This window comes from Pollicipes pollicipes, unplaced genomic scaffold (assembly GCF_011947565.3).
Source record: "Pollicipes pollicipes isolate AB1234 unplaced genomic scaffold, Ppol_2.1 Scaffold_2555;HRSCAF=2994_pilon_pilon_pilon, whole genome shotgun sequence".
NCBI lineage: Eukaryota > Metazoa > Arthropoda > Thecostraca > Pollicipedomorpha > Pollicipedidae > Pollicipes > Pollicipes pollicipes.
In genome coordinates this window covers 18,163,997-18,182,785 of record NW_023596136.1, presented here as the reverse complement: position 1 = coordinate 18,182,785, position 18,789 = coordinate 18,163,997, and the positions used below count along the sequence as shown (strand labels likewise).

At 55.2% G+C, this 18,789-nt stretch overlaps 2 protein-coding genes across 5 annotated transcripts in view; one reads left to right on the top strand and one right to left on the bottom strand.

Moving 5' to 3' along the window:
• The window catches only part of LOC119107646 (calpain-B), a 47,301-nt gene extending 40,025 nt beyond the window's left edge, over positions 1–7,276 (top strand). For 3 of the 4 annotated variants that reach the window (XM_037231161.1, XM_037231169.1, XM_037231182.1), the window contains 5 exons: positions 3,337–3,469; positions 3,794–3,802; positions 4,176–4,425; positions 5,926–5,999; positions 6,366–7,276. In XM_037231161.1, coding sequence (XP_037087056.1) covers positions 3,337–3,469; positions 3,794–3,802; positions 4,176–4,425; positions 5,926–5,999; positions 6,366–6,451 — 552 coding nt within the window. In that variant the 3' untranslated portion in view covers positions 6,452–7,276. The remainder of the gene's footprint in view (positions 1–3,336; positions 3,470–3,793; positions 3,803–4,175; positions 4,426–5,925; positions 6,000–6,365) is intronic. The other variant, XM_037231176.1, reaches the window with a different exon arrangement.
• Positions 7,277–9,217: 1,941 nt separating this feature from the next.
• Positions 9,218–16,963, bottom strand: LOC119098664 (abscission/NoCut checkpoint regulator). The gene is given in 10 exon segments (XM_037221648.1): positions 9,218–9,926; positions 10,757–10,831; positions 11,408–11,528; positions 13,450–13,580; positions 14,324–14,485; positions 15,570–15,660; positions 16,263–16,381; positions 16,383–16,416; positions 16,706–16,875; positions 16,910–16,963. Coding segments are annotated over 10 exon segments (1,107 nt in total). The 3' UTR covers positions 9,218–9,776.
• Positions 16,964–18,789: the final 1,826 nt, after the last annotated feature.

The window sequence follows — 18,789 nt, the reverse complement described above, 5'->3', positions numbered from 1 at the left end:
GTCCAGCAGCGGAGGCAGTGGCCGCGTGCAGTGGCGCCCCAGGCGTGCATGGGCCGCGCCCGGTCCCACTAACGGCAGCGGCGCGCCGTCCACAGATAGCGGCTGGGCTCGGCGTGCGGGAGGGAGCCATGAACGTTGTGAGTCGGGGGTGGCGCGGCGGCCGCCGCCGCCGCAGGCCGGCGCCTGGGGACCGCTCATCGCTTGGCTCGGGGCTGCCTGTCCGTCCTGAGTTCTGTCGGGACTGTCGAGTGACGGAGGGGGGGGGGGGGGGGCCGTGCCGTGTCGAGGGTGCCATGCTCGTCGGGGTAGTTGCTGACGCCGCTCGCGCTGCTGCTGGGCGCTATGTTCGCTGCTGCTGCTGCGCGCCGCTGGTGGTGCCATTAGTTCGACCGCATTGGGTGTTAGTTGAAGGACACACCTGGCAAATCACTCAACCTGTTGTACGGCGTGAAGTGCGAGTTAGGTTTGTACGATATGCGTGAAAATAATCAATTTGTTCATAGTGGTTGGCTGGCTATTAAACCACACCGTATTTTCGTTGACAGTCGTAAATGATGCGGACCGAAATGGCATGGTCAGTTGGGATGAGCATTTAGCATTTAGATAGCTTTAGCATTATTCAACATTTAGATAGCTTTGATTCTTGATTCAATGTAGTGTAAATGTAAATGCGGTTTCATTGAATGATACCTAAACATAGGCGCTTTGTCAGTTTTATGAACATGTGTTGCTACCCTTGGCCACAACCGTCACCACCCAGAAATGCGCTGAAGCCTGCGCGGGCAATGCGAGTTCCCGTAGTTGGACACTTGCTCTGGTTCAGAACGTATTTATCTCGAAGCATGCGCCAATGACAAATTATCCGTGTCTTATCAGCTATCGGGCTCATTGCCGCTTCACACAATCCGGTGCCTGCGTTTTGCCGCGTTATGCTTAGCGCGCCTGCGCATCACATAATACCGTACACCTAAGTACGCGGCTATGTAGGGTTTACAGGTGTCCTGGGTCAACTTGAGGCACGTGCCCTGCGGTTGTCGTGTCACGTTGGCTCGCGCGCCACTTTATATTGGCAACGCCTATCCCTGCTTCGCAGTTATCTGTGAAGCTTCCAGGTACATTCAATGCATGCATTATTCGCATTCTGCTCCATTGCCTGGTAAACACGCAGTATTCGCTTTCTACTGCATTGCTTGGTAAATGCCGTCAGCTCTCTTGACTTGTGACCATGTTTGACACATTGTGCTGTTTCGTCAGTTTCGTCAATTCCTAAGTATCCATGGACGTATGTTTTTGTCAAGAACAGGTCAGAGTTCACGGGCATCTGTGACCTGCGAGCAGTGCCTCCCCATGCAGTTTGATCGCTTTGGCTTGGCCGGCTCAAGTGGACATCATCTGCATGTGGTTGCCTGAGTTTGCCTGGCAAGTGTCCAGAGTCGTGACATGTACACTGTTCTGAAGAGAAGCCGTTCGTGGGCTGACCAGCTGTGTGATGTCTGCATGTGCTGCAAAGCCGACGTTCGGTACCCGCTTGGTCGGCAGCCTCCGATGATCACTGGTCAGCGCGCCGTCCAGCCGTCCTGTCCACTAAATATTCCAGATGATAACTGAGGAAAGCGTAGGCGGGCGGTGGTCCACCTGGTCTCGTCTGGTCTGGTCTGGTCTGGTCTGGTCTGCTCTCGTTTGGTCGGACGGTACGGGTGGCTACGATTCAGTTGAGGGCGAGGGTTTAATTAGCACAGAACAGGTAAGTATACCTAAACCACTACGTCGCAGCACGAACCATGCTTGTTGATGGAGGCCTCCCATGTTCGCGATACGGGAGATTTTTGTTAACTATTCTCTGTTTGTTCTGTTTTCTCTCTGCCAACTATTCTTTGCTGTGCGTTTTGTTTCTGACAGAAAATTGCCTGTTTCGGTGTGCTGTAATTAAGGCCTTGTAAGAGAGAACTGAAAGACCCGTAGTCTGAGGATTTCCGCTGCGCAGTTAATGAACCATTCGAGACCAGGGTCTTGAAACGTAGTAGACCAGAGTTATGAAACGTAGTGACGTATTGATCATTCGCTTTACAAATATTTTGACTCTTGACATGTCATCAAGTTAACAATTCGAGAAGGACTTTTCTTATGCTTTTTAGAAATACTTTTTTAACAATTCAAGAAAGAAACAAAAACAAGAAAGAAAGAGTTATGTAATCAGTGGCGACTGCAGAGGGTGGTTTGGATGAGCGTAGTCACGAAACTCTGGGCATTCTTGTAGCCCTCTAATCGAGGGAAAGGAAATGATATACTGCAATGCAAGACGTCTGAATTATGTAAAGTAATGTTGTCTAGTGATACGTACTTTCATACCCTATATGGGACATTTACTGGCACGTCAGGAAGGTTTGGAGACATAAAAATGTTTTAACTGTTTATTTTCCGCGACTTTTACATGTACATTGACGTGGAAGGTAGAAAATCCACTTTGTGGAAGCTGCTAAATGCCTGTCTATCTGTACAAAAACATCATCGTTTCCTCGGCAAAACAGCGTACAACGTGGAAAGGTCATCAGATTTTGACGCGCGATTTTCTTTTTCTTTAAATTATTGTTTTTTCGAAGTCTGGTGGGGCATACTGAACATTTTCAGCCACAACGAAACAGGTGCATTACATTTGGAGCTGTGCCGAAGTGAATGTTGCTTGCGGTTATGTTGATATGCCTGCCCAGGTTTGCGTGCGGAATCCGCTGGTGATCTCTGTTTTGTTCCGAAGTGTTTGTACAACGAAAATTCATCGTAGATTGCTTGCGGGAAGTGTTGCCAGGTTGTCTCTGAGATCTCGGGTGGAGTGAACGAATCATGGACTGCTCAGTTGTGAAGACCTTGGTGTGACAGTGTGCAGAGTCACGAGGCTCCAGACTGATCTTCGGCCGAACGTTTGGCCATGCTCCGCGTCAAGTGACGCGAACGATGTCGGCCCCAAATGACCCAAGGTGTTAATTGCGTCGTTAAGCGCCATACATTGCTGCCAGGGTTGATCCACGTAAGAGCCAGCGCTGTCGGACAGTCTCTGCCGAGTTGCAGACGCTTTTCACAGACGCCTCATAAGGGGCTAAGTGCTTTCTGTTGACAGCCATCCTCGGCTGAACCACACAATCACGTTTGATTGTTAACGCTCGCTCAATGTTGACAGCTGGTACTGCGGTAGCTGGCAATGGCACAAACCGCCCGGCCGGCCGGCGCCGGTTGTGCTGGACGCTCCATGTTGACAGACCGTCATCCGTTTGTGGGCGGAGGGCCCGCGCCTCGCGGTCTGAACCCTGGGTGACGCCTCCCCCTCGGTCTGTGACTCACCAGGTGAAACCCGAGCTGGAGGAGGAGTCCGAGTACGACCAGATGGTCCGCGAGTTCTTCAACAAAATCGCCGGAGACGACCTGGAGATTGACTGGCAGGAGCTCAAACAAGTGCTGGACTACGCCCTGAAGAAGGGTAAGGACGGCGGCTGCTGACGAAGGTTGTCGGTGTGCAACTGGTAAAAGTTTCGCGTAGTTTTAACATGATGTGCACGTTCTGCAGATGTGCGTAATCGCGGCTGAACACTTTCGTCATATCAGTGCTCTAGTCAACAGAAACTTGATTGCCATTTCTTCCTGCTTGAGACTTAACAACGGTCGTTTTATATTGCTGCACATTTCCAAGTACAGAAAACATCTCAGGTTTCATGTGCAATGCAAAGTATGTCGCGGAGGCAAACGGGCACCTGCAAATACGCCCCTAATTTGCTTTACCCCATCTTTCCACGCCACCGAACAGAATTCAGTCGTAAGTATTTTATGCAGGCTCTGTAACTCGATTGCTTAGATCAAGTAACCTAAGGAATCCAACGTTATGTGGTGTTCGGCAGTCTCATTGGACACAGCATGCCTTTCGCTCACAAGGAGCCACTGCAAGCATTGCCGGTGTTTGCGCTTGCCATTGTATATTTGCATTGGAGCTCAGTGTGCGCGCTATGCTACAGAGTGAGACTACCAAGATGGCCGACAAGAGCACATATCAGTATGCCCTTCCATTAACAGTAATGGAAAACCCACATCTCCACTGGCCTGCGATTTCCAAATGTCATGCTGTCGCATGTGTGATGGAGCTTTTGGGCGCTGGTCTTTAAAGCATAGTACTTACCATGTCCTCCCCGCAGAGTTCGAATTTGAGGGCTTCAGCAAGGACACGGCGCGCTCCATGATCGCACTCATGGACGTAGACAACTCGGGCAAGCTCGGCTTGGAGGAGTTCAAGACGCTGTGGAACTGCATCCGCGTCTGGAAGACGGTGTTCAAGCAGCACGACGCCGACGGCACCGGGTTCCTCAGCGCCTTCGAGCTGCGGTCGGCGCTGAACGAGGCCGGCTACCGGGTCAACAACAACCTGCTTGGCTCCTTGATGCACAGGTTAGCTGTCGGCCTGCGGACGAACGGCGAACGGATGGGCTGTCGGGCGGTGACCGGCGAACGGACGGGCTGTCGGGCGGTGACCGGCGAACGGACGGTCTGCCGGGCGGCGCTCGCAGGCGAACGGACGGGCTGTCGGGCGGCGACCGGCGAACAGACGAGCTGTCGGCGGCGCTCGCAGGCGAACGGACGGTCTGCCGGGCGGCGCTCGCAGGCGAACGGACGGTCTGCCGGGCGGCGCTCGCAGGCGAACGGACGGGCTGTCGGGCGACGCTCGCAGGCGAACGGACGGGGTGTCGGCGGCGCTCGCAGGCGAACGGACGGTCTGTCGGGCGACGCTCGCAGGCGAACGGACGGGCTGTCGGGCGCCGCTCGCAGGCGAACGGACGGGGTGTCGGCGGCGCTCGCAGGCGAACGGACGGTCTGCCGGGCGGCGCTCGCAGGCGAACGGACGGTCTGCCGGGCGGTGCTCGCAGGCGAACGGACGAGCTGTCGGCGACGCTCGCAGGCGAACGGACGGGGTGTCGGCGGCGCTCGCAGGCGAACGTACGGTCTGCCGAGCGGCGCTCGCAGGCGAACGGACGGTCTGCCGGGCGGTGCTCGCAGGCGAACGGACGAGCTGTCGGCGGCGCTCGCAGGCGAACGGACGGTCTGCCGGGCGGTGCTCGCAGGCGAACGGACGAGCTGTCGGCGGCGCTCGCAGGCGAACGGACGGTCTGCCGGGCGGCGCTCGCAGGCGAACGGACGGTCTGCCGGGCGGTGCTCGCAGGCGAACGGACGGGCTGTCGGGCGACGCTCGCAGGCGAACGGACGGGGTGTCGGCAGCGCTGGCAGGCGAACGGACGGTCTGCCGGGCGGCGACCGGCGAACGGACGGGCTGTCGGGCGACGCTCGCAGGCGAACGGACGAGCTGTCGGCGGCGCTCGCCGGCGAACGGACGGTCTGCCGGGCGGCGACCGGGGAACGGACGGGCTGTCGGGCGGCGCTCGCCGGGGAACTGACGGGCTGTCGGGCGGCGCTCGCCGGACGGACATCATTGGCGCTGGCATTGGGGCTTTACGACGCCCACAGCTGCTGAGGCTGTGTGGCGTGGCCTGCCTCTCACCATGGCCGGAAGGACGCGCACCATGAGGAATCTAACACCGTTCCTCCGGTTTCCCAGACGCGCAGCTTAACCACCCCACTATTGCTACCCCTAAGGGTCGGATGGTCGCCGCTTGGCTAAGAATGAGGCACTTTGTGGTGCAGACCGTCGCTGCCGTTTCTGTTCAAGATCTTGCTCGTCCTTGTTGACGATCCATGTATGTTTTTTTTTTACAATTTGGCACGCTTATCTCACCAGAAAAAAAATGAAGCCGGTAGCGAGTCTTGAAACACGACGTGTTGTTTTGTTCGATAGTTTCGTTGTGGGGTTGTTGTTCGGCTATCACCGAAGTGTTTGATTGCCACTTTCGATATGAATTATTCGGTCGCCGATCATGCCATTATGGCGTATTTCAGGTACGGCGATAAGGAGGGCCGAGTGGCTTTCGACGACTTCATGGCGTGCGCTGTGAAGATGAAGACCTGCATAGGTGAGGACATTGTCTGGTTCTGGTTGGTTCTACTGGTTCTATACTGGTTCACCGCTCCAGCATAATAATCACCACTGTCTTATTTTGTGATTGCTCTGTTGGTGCCTTGATCCAGTTAACGGGTGTCCAGTTGCATGTGAGCAAAGCCGAGATCGGTTGAACATGTGCTTGCCACTGGCTTCCACTGATGTTTTATTAATTGTGTCGTCAGCGATTTGAAGCCGACCTTTTGCTTATCATGTATGACTGAATCAAATGGATTACTTGATAGCGGTTAAGTGTTTCTTACGGCTTTTAAGTTCGTGAGGAATATTGCAAGTGCGGTTAAAAGCGTTGACAATCTTAAATATGCGGCATTCTTCGCAGAGATCTTCCGCGACCGTGACCCGGAGAAGACAAATCAGGCCATCTTCTCGCTGGAGGACTGGATGGAGTACAACATGTACTCGTAAGCGGCTTAGACGCCACTGGTGCGAGGACCGCCCGCAGTATCCCGCCCGTCGACTCACACCAGCGCGGGTCAGCTGTCACGCGCGGGGCCTGCCTGCCACCCAGGACGTTTCGCTGGGGCCGGGCCGGGCCGGGCGGGCCGACCCGAGCCGAGCCGAGCCGAGCCGAGCCGAGCCGGGCTGGGCCGCAGTGTGCCGCGTCGCTATGCGCGCGGGTGTGAGGTCGCTGTGCCGCCCGCTCGTAGTCCGTGCCAGCGCCGGGACAGCCGCGGCTCGCGGCGCCGCCTGTCCCGGTAGGAGTTTGACCGGCCGGGCAGCTGTGGCTCGCGGCGCCGCCCCTCCCGGCAGGAGTCAGGACGGCCGGCTCGGCGCGAAGACGTGGCACGCGCCGTCGGCCGGCGCTAACGCGACAGCACTCAGCGAGATACGCGTGGTACTAACCGCGGGCGGCGCCCCCATGCGGGCCGGCCGACACCGCCACTAGGTGGCCTTCGTGTTCGCGCAGCGCATCTCCACTTCCAGCCTGGATCGCGAGGCTTGCAACTGCATCTGAACCTCTGCTCCGTAGATGGACTTCTAGACTTCGGTATACTGGCCTTAGCCGCTGTTCTTTACGGGTCCCGGTCGGCCCCAGTTTGTATGTGCTTTTCTCAAGGGCGTGCGCATTCGTGTGACTGATTCGTGGTTGAATCAGGTGGATATAGCTTTCTCCTCGTATGCAGTGCCTGCCGAAACGTGCTTGTTCTTGGTCTTGTATGCGAAGACAGCTGTTTTGTTAAGTCAGATTCGCCTTTACATTGAACTTTAGAATATATTTTGAATCTGATCGCCCGTTTCTCATAAGTGGTGTTACGGAATGGAGACCAACATCGAACCAAGATGGAGGACCGGAAAGGAGACGAGCATCGAAGTGAGTGCGAAACTGCAGCCTGCTTTTCTGTTGAATCAAGTTGGTTACGAAAAGGTATATAACTAATGCTTACGCGAGTTATCGGTATAAAATCAAAGCGATAGAAAATTATCCATCGTTGAGATTTTCTATTCGCCATAATTATCCACGCTTACCAAACACATCTTCTTTTACGTACACTTGCCTCAGACGCGGAGGGCTCTAAAAATTCGCAATACGACCGAAATCCCGACAAAGTGCGAAAAGTACAGCCCAGGTCGCACGAAATCTGGCCGGCATGCCAAACTCTTACATTTATCGGTGCGTTTCCCGCAATGATGACGCAGATACAAGGGTATATTTGGAATAAACAGAAAGTTACAAACAGCTGCTAATTTTGTCAAAACTTCAGGACATTCAGATCTCGGCGGCTGACATCGAAAGTAACGCTAACTATTGAGGAAAATGTCCTTCAAAAACGCACTTAGATAAACATTAGTAGTATTAGTCTTATTCCTCGACAATAACAAAAACAGGAGAATAGAGAAATAGCTAGGTTGATATTTTGGCAACATCCATTTCCCGAAACAATAGCAGAAGCATTTGCTATTGTTTCGAGAAAGGCATGTTGCCGAATTATCAACCTAACTTTATCTATATTCTCCTGATTTTTCCGAGGAAGGCTAGGCTAGGAAGGTAAGTAGGAAGGAAGGAAGGAAGGTAAGGCTAATACTACTGTCTTATCTATGTGACTAATGCCCCTCGCTAATGCACTGAACAACTTAGTACAGTAACAACTAAGTAACAACTTAGTAGATAGTACACAGATCGCGACAGCTCGAGATCGTTTCCAGAGGATAGCTGCAAACGCTCATCTGGATGTGCTGAATGGAGAATGAACGCATGCCGCCGGACGAAAGCACCAAGCGACTGTAAGGCTCTTGTCCATGGAGTGATGTTCGTGTCGGCACTCAACGAAAGGCGCTTAAGTACACTTGGAGCTGCACTCAATTGCTTGAGGCTTTACTGGATACTTCTGCCCCCGGGTACGGTAGAACAGAGGTGAACACGGGTCACAACGGCGGAACCAATTAGATGGAAAAGTACACCGCCTGGTCGTGGTGGGTCACAGACACCTCGTGCACCGGTTGGAGTGTCAATGGCACACCAACGGGCTCAATCTCCGAGAGGTATTACTTGTACAGTCGGACGGTGTGGCCACCGCCCCCGAGCCTTTCTCGGCCAAATCGGGAAGCGTGGCCAGATCGGCTGACCATCTGCCGGTTGTCAGGCTTCAGACTACTCTAGGGAGCGTTACAGAAATACGGCCCGAGATCTGCGCTGACACCAGCGTGGACCAGGGACATCTCCGCAGGCTGGCACCCTGCGTGCAGACGGCACAGCCTGCTCTCCAGTCACTGGCAGCAGGGTCGAGCAGCTGAGCCGGGCCAGGCGGCTCACGCCGGCACCGGCAGCTCTATACTCCCGCGCATCCTCTGACCAGCCATTGGGAAAAGGCCACACTAGGGGCCTCTGGGGCTGCCCTGCACGTTACTACGCGGTAGGTCAAGGCGCGGCCCCGGGTTACTGTGCGTCCCGCCCGGGCTAGCCTGGTCCAGCCGAGCGGGATGTCGCCTTCTCCAAGAATCTCATCGTCACGGTGTGATTCATCATTCGGTTCATCAGCTCGTACTCGACACATCTGTAGAATGTGAGACCACATAAACTGATAGAATAACCTGGCTGTGGCTGGCAAAGGTCACCTCCGTGACTACCATGTTCCGCGCGTACCGCAATGACTCCGCGATTCCATGCAGTTTTCCGGAGTCGAAACCGTTTTTCATCAAACTTATACCTCAAGCACCAAATTGTCACATCTATATCACGTGTATATTTGGTGTATGTATATATATAATTGCAAGACAAAGCCCATGGTGACAGCTCAACAGCAGCACGTTAGCTTTTCACCGGCATACCGGCCTGCCAGCCCTGGATGTCGTGACTACATCCTAACTGACCGGACACACAGCAATGCTGCAGCCACCCACGGCCCAGCCGCAGCCGCCCAGGAACGCCGACCACGGCGCCGGCAGTGTGTCTCGCAGATAGCTCATTAGGCGTCCTCGTAGCCGGTGCGAACCACACATTCAGCGCCTTCTTCCATATTCATCTTCAACACCACCTTCAGCTGCCGCGGCGTTGCCACCCCCGGGCGGCGCGACTCGACCACTCGTCGGCCTCTAGACCAAGAGCCGACGTGGTCCGGAGGCCGACTCCTGCCGCCCCCGCATCTCATCGTCCAGCGATGAACCCCGGCCGCTGCGGCACGGCGCGGCACACTTCAGGCCGAACTGCAGACCTGCTGACACTGCCCGAGTGCCTGAGCACAGCACTCTGACACCAATTATGATGAGGAGACACGACAAGGCCGCGTGGGTGCTACTTGGGCGCCGGGAACGGCTCGTGCTCGTGGTCGCGAAGCTCGGCGTTGTGTCCCTCGCGGAAGCAGGCACGGCAGTAGAGATCGCCCGAGCAGCCCCCGCACCGCACGGTGGCGTCCGCGTTACAGATACAGCACCAGGGCAGCTCCTGCGCGACGAGAGGACGGTGCACGGTCACGGCGCGGCCCGCACTGCTGGTGCTGACCCGGAGCTCTCACGCCACATTGCGCCCATCGCCAGTCCTGGACTGGAGGTATGGCACACGACCACACAGCGTGTGTGTGTGTCATTGGGGCTTTACGACGCACCCAGCTGCTGAGGCTATATGGCGTCGCCGGCCTCCCACCCTGGCAGGAAGGGCGGGCACCGCGGGGAATCGAACCCCGTACCTCTGGTTTCCCAGACGCGCAGTGGTTAACGCAGACGCGCTAACCACTACACTACCAGCACCCCACCACACAGCGTGGAGTTATCCACTCACGCCCCTGGCTAGACTGAAGCGCGACTAAGAGAGGGATGGGAGCCGCATCGATCTGGAACACACAGTTGTAAGACAATGCTCCATGATATACTTTCTCCTCTGTGTCGTCGGTGTCGCAAATGAGCACCAGCACTGTTGCTAACATTGCCATCATTTACTAACGTCATGTTGGTGACTGTCCAAGCTGGGCAAATCCAGTTACGTTTACATACAGCTCCACCAAAACGAACTTACGCCCGATGTGGGCGAACAGCATGCCATACTACCAAGCATAGGTAGCGGCCCAGACCACAGGGACGCGACATGGCGCAAGCCCGGTCCCCTGAACACCAGCCATCGATGAAGCGACAAAGGGGGCACCATGAATGGTTTCGCCACCGCCTAAGAGCCCAAGCTGGGCCCTCACTGTTTACGTACCGCCAGTCTTCCACCTATTCGTACCCTCCGTGTTCAAGGCAGGCGGATGTGCCGTCAGACAAACCCAGCTGCAGTCTTACCTCGTCGTCCACTGAAGAGATCGACTCGAGCTCCTCCTCCATCTCCTTTTCCTCCAGTTTTGCCCTCTCCTGTATCTGAGGAGGTAGAAGCGCGGGGTGAAGAGGGTAAAACGATCGTTACGCCAACATAAAGACACAACAGCTACGGAGTATGGCATCACCGTACCACGAGAGTTGATATTAGTAGAAATCAACTACTTTCATCACTAATGAGGCATAGCAGCAAGTGACAAACCGTCCGGAAGCACACCTGACTGAAATCGGGAGAGTAACGAGTTAAATGCAAACCAACCAATTGACAAAAAAAAAAAATAACGTGACTTCAGACACGCTCACAAGAAGGTCTGCTCGGAGTCCGTCACGTTTGTTGCACATCACAACGCTAGCGTGGAGTGTACTTGGATGAAAACAGAGTGCGCGCACCAACGCGACACCATTTTCTTCGAGCAGCCTATAGAGCTCGTTCCACATCTTGTGGTTGTCAATACACGGGCACAAATCATGCTGAGAAGCAATCATCAGGCACCATAGACCGTAAGCCAGGAGCGTAAATGCCAGCGCCAGCGCAGGCTGCACTGCACCGGGCCTCGAGCGTCGATACCAGTGCCAGCGCAGGCTGCACTGCACCGGGCCAGTGCCCGCGCCGCTCACCTGCTGTATCAGCCTCTGCACCTCCTCCTCTTCGGACGGGTCGGCGGTGTCCGGCGGCGTCGGCGGCGGCGGCGACGCGCCCCGGCCAGGCCCGTGCGCCGCTCCTTTCACCTCCTCCAGTCTGGCGGTCAAGCGGCCACGCGAGAGTCAGCGATGGTGCGGCGCGGCTCACGCAGCGGAGCACGGCGAGAGCCGGCGATGGTGCGGCGCGGCTCACGCAGCGGAGCACGGCGAGAGCCGGCGATGGTGCGGCGCGGCTCACGCAGGGGAGCACGGCGAGAGCCGGCGATGGTGCGGCGCGGCTCACGCAGCGGAGCACGGCGAAAGCTGGCGATGGTGCGGCGCGGCTCACGCAGGGGAGCACGGCGAGAGCCGGCGATGGTGCGGCGCGGCTCACGCAGCGGAGCACGGCGAGACCCGGCGATGGTGCGGCGCGGCTCACGCAGCGGAGCACGGCGAGAGCCGACGATGGTGCGGCGCGGCTCACGCAGCGGAGCACGGCGAGAGCCGGCGATGGTGCGGCTCACGCAGCGGAGCACGGCGAGTCAGCGATGGTGCGGCGCAGCTCACGCAGCGGAGCACGGCGAGAGCCGGCGGGCCGCGCTACGACCTTCCGCTTGCGAAATAATCAGCTAAGCTAAAGACACGGAAGAACGGATCACAGCCCCACATACCTATCCTCCACACGAGGACTGATGAATTTCTGCGACTGACCTTTGGGATGTCAGTGCCCTTCTATCTCTGACCTGTGCAGTATGTCGGCGTCTTCTGTCACTTACCTGTGGTGAATGCCGGCGTCTTCTGCCACTTACTTGTGGTGGATGTCGGCGCTTCCTGCCACTTACCTGTGGAATATGTCGACAACTTCTTCCACTTACCTGCGGTGAATGTCGGCGCGGTCTGCCACTTACCTGTGATGGACGTCGGTACCTTCCGTCACTTACATGTGGTAGATATCAGCACCTTCTGCCACTTACCTGTGGTGTCTGTCGGCACCTTCTGTCAGTTACCTTTCGTGGATGTCAGCGCCTTCTGCCATTTACCTGTGGTGGATATCGATACCTTCTTCCACTTACCTGTGGCGAATGTCGGCACCTTCTGCCACTTACATGTGCTGGATGTCAGCACCTTCTGCCACTACCTTTGGCGGATGTCTGCATCTTCTGTCGCTTACCTGTGGTGGATGTCGGCGCCTTCTGCCACTTACCTGTGCTGTCTGCCAGCGCTTTCTGCCACTTACCTGTGGTCGATGTCGACACCTTCTTCCATTTACCTGTGGTGAATTTTGAAACCTGGGTTGATGTCGACACCTTCTTCCATTTATCTGTGGTGAATTTCGGCGCGTTCTGTCACTTACCTGTGGTGGGTGTCGGCGCCTTCTGCCACTTACCTGTGGTGGATGTCGACACCTTCCACTTACTTGTGGTGGATATCGTCACCTTCTGCCACTTACCTACTTACTATGGTGCCTGTCGCCACTTACCTACTACTTGCTATGGTGTCTGTCGGCGCCTTCTGCCACTAATCTGTGGTGGATGTCGACACCTTCCACTTACCTGTCATGAATGTCAGCACCTTCTGCCACTTACCTGTGGTGAATGTCGGCGCCCTCTGCCACTTACCTGTGGTGTCTGTCGGCGACCTTCTGCCACTCACCTATGGTGGATATCAGCGCCTTCTACCACTTACCTGTGGTGTCCGTCGGCGAGCTTCTGCCACTTACCTGTGATGGGTGCCAGCACTCTCAACCAATTACCTGTGATGGATGTCGGCGTCTTCGGCCACTTACATGTTGCATGTGGTGTCTGTCGGCGCTTTCTGTTACTTACCGGTGGTGGAAGTCGGCACCTTCTGCCGCTTACTCGTGCTAGGTATCGGCGCCCTCTTCTACTTTTCTTCGATTGACCTGTGGTGAATGTCAGCGACCTTCCGCGACTGACCTGTGGTGTATGTCAGCGACCTTCTGCGACTGACCTGTGGTGTACGTCAGCGACCTTCTGCGACTGACCTGTGGTGTATGTCAGCGACCTTCTGCGACTGACCTATGGTGAATGTCGGCGACCTTCTGCGCCAGCCGGTCGGCGCGCTCGACCTCGGTGTTAAGTTCGCGGCTGACGACCGTCATCAGCTCGTCGGCCGTCTGGCCGTCGGTGCTGGGCGGCAGCTCGGGCGGCTGCAGCGCAACAGCCACTCCGCTGGTCATGGGGCCGGCGGTTGCACACGAATAGGAACACGCGGAGGCGGGGGCACGGACTCAGGGGCTGCCAGTGCCCACCCGGAGAGGCAGACCTGGACTGTCATCCGATTCCGCGCTCGGCTAGCGAACAGGCTGGAACCGCCGATACTGACGATGATCGGGATTCTTACCAAACCAAACATAACCAAATGTGAAGCAGCTCACGACGGCCTGGAAGACTGAAGACCGCTTCAAATGCGTGGTTACGCAGAGCCGATAGCACAGGTCTCAAGCAGCAAAGGGGATGGTAAAGCAATCATGGTTCTCAGCAAGAGGCAAATTCGCCGTCAGAACAAATACAACAAACCAGATACCTTCATGTTAGGAAGTGTGTACAAGACCAAGAAACCTATGTTTGCGAAGAACACAATAATTCACCCCATGGATGACAAACCACCTCATAACACGCCACCCCAGGTGATGAAACATCATAAAGCAATGCAGCAAAAATAAAGAGTGCTTTCAACCCTGCAGCCTTGGAAGAACAATGACAATCGTTGCACCGCTCGCAGTTGTGCAGCTCCACAGCGCCGTGCCGCGGGCCTGTCTTCACCATAGAGCGGATGAGTGAGTGGTGTGACGTGCCCACACACCAGCCGTGGCTGCCGTGCCGACGGCGGCCCACTGCACCCTCTCCTGGCCCAGCGCTGAGGCCCACGCCGGGCCGCCCGCACCCTGACCTGGTCGCGCTCGGCCGGCTCGTCCGTGGAGAGACCGCGCAACCGGGCCAGCCGCTCGTGCAGGCCCTCCTCGGGCCGGTACCGGCCGGCGATGGCCAGTTCACCGCGCGTCTGCGCCAGCAGCGCCGCCTCCTGCTCGGCCGCCGAGCGGTGCTCCTCGGGCTGTCGGTGGTGCACAGGGACACGGTGAGACGCGCCGGACGGGGTCAGGGCCGGCGCCGCTCCTCCGAGGACCGATCTGGTGACTGCGGCTTCTCGCAGGAGCGAAGTGGGGAGGTTACCGTGATCTTCTCCAGGACATTGTGCATAACGCTGGCGTCGCATGATCAAACCACATGTCTGTATCCCGCGCAACACCAAAAGGAGAGAAAAAAAACATGGGTGGGTACATACCCTCGGTGTTTTACTCCAGCCATGCTACCTAAAGAAAGATCACCACTTTGGGGTGCACTTGTCTCAAAGAAAGTTGCAGCATGAAGCTGCAGCCGACAAAAGCCGAAGTCATGCGCCAGAATGTTAAATGTTCAACGTGGCTCTGAACCACCCACCTGATACCTCCCTTTTTAAGTTTTTTTTTCTTTGATTAATTACGATCGCGAGTGACACCTTTTAATGTGTCGAAATTCAAGAGTTTCGCTAAAAATGATAACTTTAAGGAAGATTTCGAGCCCTTATTTCGGAACCTTTAAAGACTTCGGTCTCAATCCATGGAAACCTAGAATTTTCCGCTCATTTGGTTCGGCCTCATTCACAGCTTTGAAGACGACGTTTCGATCTCTGTCACATCTTCTGCTGAGGCGATTTTGACACGCTGGCCGCCTACTATCCCGTCGGTTCTCCTTCCCGTCGACCGAGGTTATCAAGCCCTGGACGCCGTCAAGAGCACACCGCAACGTCGTACTCTGCTCCAATGACGCCCACTTCGACGGCGGTTCGAATCAGACAAAGCCGTGCGGTCCAAGATTACTGCCAATGCATCCACAAATAGTTGTGGGCCTTTTTACCCATAAAACACCATGGACCTTTTTAAAACAAATCCGTTCTCCTTAGATACAGTGGATATTGTGTGGCTATGAGAAGGAACTTACATCAATGAATTTTATGACCGACATCTGATTACGCTCCTCTATAATCATAAGTCTACGGTTACCACTCAACAGCTGGAGCAATATCTGCTGCATAAATTGGTATATGGAGACCCGGGTATGCAGCGCCAGGTCAGCCTGGCTAGTACCGCTGCACTGACCGGTAGGTTGGAGGCCTGCGACGGTCCGGCGCCGCCAGCTTCTCCCTTCAGCGCCGACAGCCGCTCCTCCATCTCCCGCTCTGTGGGCACACTGATCAAACAGAGCTGGTCAGCTGACGTCGCAGCCCGTCACATGTCTTTAGGGAACTGCTCGGGCTCCACTGGCTGACCCAGTGGGTGGTGTGGCGCTCCTCTGGGTGGCTGAGCCTAACTATCGCTGGCGTCGCTGGTCAGGCACCCAGTACAATTAAGGAAAGTCTGCTCATATTTCACTACAGAAAATGACATCAAACTAGGCCAGATCCCAGCAACAATGAATCTACCGATGCAATCTTTGGCCGCGCTTGTCCGGCACGTTTCTACCGTTCGCGTATGCGAAACGGTAGAAATCGCGTATGCGAATCGTTATCGCGTTATCGCGTTAATCGTAATCGCGTATGCGAAAAGTTCCTCTCGCAATCAGACCAGTTACAAAATGGGGTTGTTTAGTGCCACACGTGCCGGAGGCCTGACCGCATTGCAACGTGAAAAAACTGTGAGTCGTCATTTAGTCTCTAATTTTTTGGTACCAACTATAAACCACAACGGAATGAATGGATCATTGAGTTTCAACAAGACATCTTGGACACTACGGGCACTGTCTGAAAAGGCTAACAGCAGCGTGCCGACCGGCCGTGCCGAGCGCCCACTCACTGTTTGGCCTTCCTGTCGGCCTTCAGCGCCTCGAGCCGGTCCACCAGCTCCGAGTCCTGGCGACTGAGGCCCTGCTTCAGGGAGGCAGCACGCGACGACTCGCGGTAGACGGTGATAGGGCGGCCGCGCCGGGTTCTCCAGCTCCTCCAGACGCCTGGCAGCCGATGTGACGGCATCACAGGGGGCGCACGGTCACGGCCACCGCTTCATATGGGACACTCACAACCGCATGGCCACGGTCACACTCACATCAGATGGCATCGTTCGGGTCCGCGTAAACTCAGCGTGAGGCCGGCACTCAAAGCTGTGCATATCCAACTGAAAAGCCGCCGCACCGAGCACAACTGATCAAAACGTTCCCGTGTGTTCCCTGCCTTGAGCGGTTTTGTAGGATACAGACTGTACAGTTTGTGAATTGCTGTACCGCTCAGTGCGCCGTGTACCTTTCGAGTGCCGCGGGCGGCAGCAGCGGCGGCGCCTCGTCCTCAATGGTGGTGGCATTATTGTAGCACTTCCTGCAGACGGCCAGCTTCTTTCCACCGAGCACCGGCACCGGCAACTTCTCGGGCAGGCAGCGCGAACAGAACGACAGGCGGCAGATCGGACACTCGTGCTGCCGGCATCGATAACGACAGGCTGCTCATCACAGGCGGCATGAACAGAACGACAAGCGGCAGATCGGACACTCGTGCTGCCGGCATCGATAACGACAGGCTGCTCATCACAGGCGGCACGAACAGAACGACAAGCGGCAGATCGGACACTCGTGCTGCCGGTATCGATAACCACAGGCGGCTCATCACAGGCGGCACGAACGGAGCGACACGCGGCAGATCGGATACTCGTGCTGCCGGCACCAGAAACGACGGGCAGCTCATCACAGGGGATGTGAACAGAGCGACAGGCGGCAGATCGGACACTTGAGATAGCGATACCGAGGCCGGAGGCTTGTAATGCCATCACAAGGATAAAAGTATAACTGTTTTATCCTCACCGAACCGCCGTGCTCAAGGCTACCCAGTGACAATCGTAATCAAAAGCAAAAACAATGTGGTCCACTTTCCTGACGTTAGCTTTCAAACTCCGATGGCAATTTTACAGAGCTGTTCGTCCCGATAGCTTAGATGGTTAGAACGCCTGCCTTCCGACTCACCCACCCGTGGCGGGCTGGGTTCGAGTTGCTTTATAGGCTCACTATTTGCCCCTGACTAGGATGGCCTGCGGTTGGTGACAGCGGCTGCGCTAAAAGATCGGGTCAACACAGAGGGCAGGACGGACCATACCGGGCATTGCGGCACGTTACGCTCTCGCCGCAAAATTCTGGTGTTGACCCGGAAATTCACAGTCAAATATTGGGGTAAGGGCTCGCATAACAAGCACTACTTAGCATGGGCGCTGATCGTAAAAATCTACGCGGTCAAGAGGTTCGGACTCATTGTCCAAAAAAACTTTGAAAGTGGAACCAAACATTGAATGAGCATACCAGAACTTTTGGCACTAACCAAAACTTGGGTGCTGTTACCACGCTGTACCATGCGTGCCTCAGGAGTATGGAGGGATATGTCATTGGTGGACCTCTGGAACAGGGGAGGGCCGAGTCAGAAGCCCTGGAATACAGTAATGGGATTAGGCAGGAGTCTGGATAGGTGCAGGTTGCAATGCCTGTCAGCTGCGCAGATTGATCTTTTGCTGTTGTCTATTGGGGTTTTCGGGGGCGCCAACTGCAGTGGTCATTTACCGCCCATAGGAACAGACCGAGTCTGACCACGGATACATTAAGAGAACCACAGTGAATTGGTGCAATTGGTTTGGAACTTGATGAGGAACTCTGCATGGTCAATCACAACAAAACACCTAGATGGATTATGGAAACAAAGAACAACTCCAGTGGCCAATAGCCAATAATGAAATGGTCAAATGCAGAAAGCAGTTCAGTGTCCTGTGGCATGGGAGCAAAAACTGTATGTAAAGAGGCAAAGAAGAAACAAGTAGAAGTGACATATTCGATTTGATACACTCTTTCTGCTGTTGTGTGAATCCACTGGGATCTAATCTGGCACTTACATCTACCTAAAAAAAGGTCAGTGGCTGGCCCATGAACTTTAATGGCATTACTACCATCCCAGCCAAACAGCCAAAGTTAGTAGCTGTTGCTAGATGCCACCAAAGGCCATGCAGTGTTGTTGTAGACTGCAATGCCTAAAACTTAACTGGATGCCTGTACATATTTGATCTTAAGCATGTATCAGTTAGCAACATTTTGGTCATGTATATTTAAGCTAATCTGATAATTTTTGCATATGAATATTGACGATCAGAAAATACATCCTCCCAATCCATCCTGCAACAGACATCACACAGGGAATTAATGGCAGTATACCTGAAAAATTTCAACTGTTCCTTGCCATGGTGGAGCTCCTCCTTTGGAACAAAAATGTTAAATTCATAGATTTGAACATTTCATGGGTGGCACACTCTTATTTAAAACACGTTAAGCACTTGTATCCCACTCAAAGTGCTTTGCCCT